Source organism: Brachypodium distachyon, chromosome 1, assembly GCF_000005505.3.
Source record: "Brachypodium distachyon strain Bd21 chromosome 1, Brachypodium_distachyon_v3.0, whole genome shotgun sequence".
NCBI classification, from domain to species: Eukaryota; Viridiplantae; Streptophyta; class Magnoliopsida; order Poales; family Poaceae; genus Brachypodium; species Brachypodium distachyon.
The window spans coordinates 16,452,181-16,456,368 of NC_016131.3; the positions used below are offsets into that span (position 1 = coordinate 16,452,181).

The 4,188-nt window shown below is 52.1% G+C and overlaps 1 protein-coding gene across 1 annotated transcript; it reads right to left on the bottom strand.

Moving 5' to 3' along the window:
- Positions 1-1,851: 1,851 nt before the first annotated feature.
- Positions 1,852-3,321, bottom strand: LOC112269795. The gene has a single exon (XM_024456967.1). The coding sequence runs from the start codon at positions 3,319-3,321 to the stop codon at positions 1,852-1,854; it is 1,470 nt and encodes a 489-aa protein (XP_024312735.1).
- Between the last annotated feature and the right edge of the window lie 867 nt (positions 3,322-4,188).

A 4,188-nucleotide genomic window follows, 5' to 3' on the forward strand; every position in this document is an offset into this window, starting at 1 on the left:
GACCCGGCCGTTTCGGTGCACGTACTTGCGTACCGATCGAGCTTTAGCTAGGATCAGTACCGCACGTTGAGGTACAGTACGTGCGTGGGGGCGCCGCCCCGCATGATGCGTAGATCAATGGGGCCTGGCAAAGTAACTAACGGACGACGATCGACAAGCATGGGTACCGGGTACGTACGGGCTGCAGGCTTGCAGCTAGCCACTCCAGCCGCTAGTGCGTACGGTGCGGCTAGATCGGACGGCCAAGGACGTACGTCGTGGGAACGTCGGGACCGACTTTAATTAATTTACGGGTTCGCTATTTCTTAGGCGACCGAGAAATAACTATTTCTTAGTCGATGATAACAAACTTTGATTCAATCATTAAGATTCGTGTAAGATTAGTATAGATCCAATGGATAAGAAAATTTTCATTGGTCGGTTACGATTGTCGACTGAGAAATAACTATTTTTTAGTCGATTGAGAAATAGACACTCCCTTTAATTTAACATCGTTGATCGTCGGGGCCGACTTGTTAGCGACGGTTGCAGATCCGGTCACGATCAGTCAACTCTGAGATTTACTCTTGTTGAAAAGACAAAATAAAATACAGGCCGTATGACCCGAGGAACGCCAAGGGTTGGGTTTTATCGGGTGAATCATTACCAAACCCTACGTTGGGTAAAATCGACACCTTTTCTTTTGAGAATGTTAAGATTGTCTTTTTTAAAGGGAAACTGGTACAATACTAACATCTGGGCCTTTTTTTGTGTGCTTGTGCCACTGTGATCTAGTCAAAATCACGAATTAGCCCAGTTGATTTAAAGAAACTTATCAGCCCAGCCCAGCCCAACCCAGCCGCATAGTATAGCCCTTAAAATACGAGGCCGCATAGGCACGAAAATAGCATATTTCCACCGCCCGCTATTTCCCTTTGCCCACCAAATTAAAGGATCCCAAAACCATCCCAAATCGCCACCACTTTTCCCCTCCAATCCAATTGTCGAAACAAACGTTGGCACAGAACAGATGCAAGTGTGTACTTGCTTACATTGTTTCAATGACTATCTCCAATTGTGTCAACAATTCCTCATCCAGCTCCAGGGATGAGTCCCCAATCCTTGACTACCCAAGCACTGCCCCCTTTTTATCCCACTTTGAAAACCTTACTCCTTTATGATCCAGAGAGTGGTTACCACCATATGAAATATATAAATAGGCCAACCTTGTTATTCTTGCTATAAGTTATAGCCTTATAGGTCAAGTGGTCTTGAGTTCTTTTCATGGCATTATTGCTATGCATGTAGATTGTGGGATCTACGTCTTAACAGTTCGAGTGTGGATATAGATATTGAGAGACGGAATTCGGAATTGGTATTCCCAGCCCTCCGGGCTCGGCTCCATTTTGCCTCGAATTCGCCCACACCCCATCTCTTACTGGTTCGTTTCATAACAGAAAAAAGAAGAAACAGGACCCTTGATTTGGCTGTGAACTAAATTCGGTGTCTGGAGATTACTCACGGGCCATGCATGCAAGTTTAGATATCTGATCTTAATTTGGCTGTGAACTGAATCATGATTTCCTTGTACGACGGTCGTGGTTTATATGATGATTAATCAACTGTTCTCTCCTTGACAGGCAAGCACCATGTGGAGACCTTCTGAGCATGATTAAAAAGGAGAAACAAGCTAGCTAGAGACAAACTCAAACCATACCTATATACATATACCATTCATAAATTACAATCATTTTGTAGAATATAAAAGGGTTCGGCAGGCATGCAAACTCCAACGGGGAGCAGCCAAAACGGAAAATACGGCCAGATGCCATACAAAAAAGCAGACACCAACAACAATGGAGCTACTCGGCTTCAGCACCAGTGTACGACATCTGCGTGGAACTGGAGAGCTAGTGGTTTATTTACACCTGCACGGATCATCGATGCAAAGAACCTCGATAGCATGCCTCTCCAACTCCAAGTGACAGTGTTCTTGTCGGAACGACTGGAGTCCTGATCGCCACTGTGCTCAACAAAGGGGAAGAACCATGCCGCGTGAGTCCGGTCGCTGATGGGCCATTTGCTGGAGATCCGGGAGACGACCTTGGTCCTCATGTCATACACCCCACAGGTGGTTCGAAGAGGGCATATGCTGGCCGGCCGGCCGCGAAACCAGCTCGGGTCGCAGTCGGCGAAGTATATCTTGGACGACGACGACGGCGACGACGACAAGGTGCTGCTGTCAATGCTCATGGCCTTGGAGCAGTCCGCGCTGAGGAAAAGCACCTCGCCGTCGTCCAGCCTCTGCAGCTCCACCCACCGTCCGCCGCCGTCCTTGTCCATGTCCGCCGCCTCGAACACCTTGAACGCCATGGTCTTGGCCGCCGCCGCCGCGCTCTCGGGGTTCCAGCGGACCTTGTAAGGGACGATCCAGCGCACCAGGCGCAGCCTGTCGCCGCGCGCGGAGGTGGCCAGGTAGCTCCTCCGGCCGCAGGGCAGGCTGGCGTACGCCCCGTCCAGCTGGTCGGCGTTGGCGCGGATGACGTGGCCGACACGTGGCTCCACCTCCACGTCAGCGGCGGTACTCCCGAGCCGCCGGATGATGTCGTGCGCGACGAGGTCGCCGCCCGGGGTCACCGTATACGCCCGGCCCTGGAAGACGGCCATGTCCTCGTACCGGATGGCGTCGCCGGCGAAGGGGGAGATGACCTGGCCCGTTGACCACGCCCAGGTGGCGTCGTTGTTGTTGTCAGCTGGACGGCAGCAGGCCACGCCGGGAGGGAGGCCGTGGTGGCTGATCAAGGCGGCGATCGCGTCGTCTCGCGTTGACACGATCAGCTTCCGGATTTTGAACTCGTCAGAGCTGCTCCCGGAGGAAGAAGACGACGACGAAGAAGAAGAAGAATAAGGTTGCAAATCATGGCGGATTGCGGGGGGCTTGCAGTGTCCGGGGAGCCTGAGGATTTCGCCGGAGAGAGGGTTCTTAAGGTAATGGCGGCCGTCGGCGTCCTTGAACAGTAGCCAGCCCATGTTGGCAGACAGTAGCGGCGCCTGCTGGGCAGGAATGCGGTGGAGCTCGCCGTCCGGGAGGCTCCGGAAGGTGTCCCCTTTGGCGTCGACGATCTTGAGCCACGGCAGCGTCGGGGGACTCGGCAACGACGATTGCAGTACAGGTTTGGCGGCGTAGCGCCAATGGCGGCAGACCAAGGCGAAGCGGGCGCGGTCGGCGTAGGAAGGCAGCCGCGGCAGGACGAGGCCGGCGAGATCCGCCGGCAGGTCAGACCATAGCGAGCACGGCGTCGCCGGCTCGTCGCCAACGGCTTTGCTCGCGCTGCCGGCCATGGATCGATGGATGGGTTGATTTGATCCGATGGTCGATCGAGCAGCTGCTAGCTAGCTAATTAAGGAACTCTGGTACAAGCTGGTCTCAAACAGGAGACCGAGATGCTACGCGTGACGGATTACAAGAGCAGGTTAAACCCAATTCGAATCGGTTAATTAGGTTGACCGATTGTGTTTATTAATCAATTACGCGATGAACCATTACAATTCAGGGTGGTCCGGCCGAGCCTGCGAAAATATCGCCGTTTCCGAGACCGCAGCCCGAGCAGAGCTCGTGGTGCCGTCGAGTCCGAAATCAAGCTCGGTCGGAAATTTGGGCAAGCTCGGGAAGCCCGCAACCGCTCGACGAGCCTAACCACTGCCATGTGGGGTCCCCTGTTTCGGTATATAGGGCCTACACGTTTCTCTGCGTCCACAAATTAACCAATGGTAACATGAGTGAGTTTTGTCACAAAAATTACAGTATCACATTATATTGGTTGAGCGTTCTAGAAATATTGCATAGGCCCTGTATACCAAAATGGATGAAGTACTCTGTATTAGATTTGGAAGCCCTGAACAATCGCTCATTTTGCACACGCCGGCCTTGCAAATCCTAACATCTGAACTCTGAAGGTTCGCAAAAGCAAATGTACGAAGTGGCATTACAGATGACACACATGGTCAAGAATCAGCCCAGTTGATTAAAAAAACCCATCAACCCAGCCTAGCCCAACCCAACCCACTGGCACTACTGGCTCTGAAAGAAAAAAAAAAAAAAAAAAAAAAAAAACACGAAGCCGCATAGGCGCGAAAAATAGGATATTCCCACCGCGCGCTATTTCCCTTTGCCCGCCAAAAGGATCCCAAAACCATCCCAGATCGCCG

Coding starts and splice junctions, on each gene's coding strand:
- LOC112269795 (XM_024456967.1), bottom strand. CDS start 3,321: ATGGCCGGCAGCGCGAGCAAAGCCGTTGGCGACGAGCCGGCGACGCCG.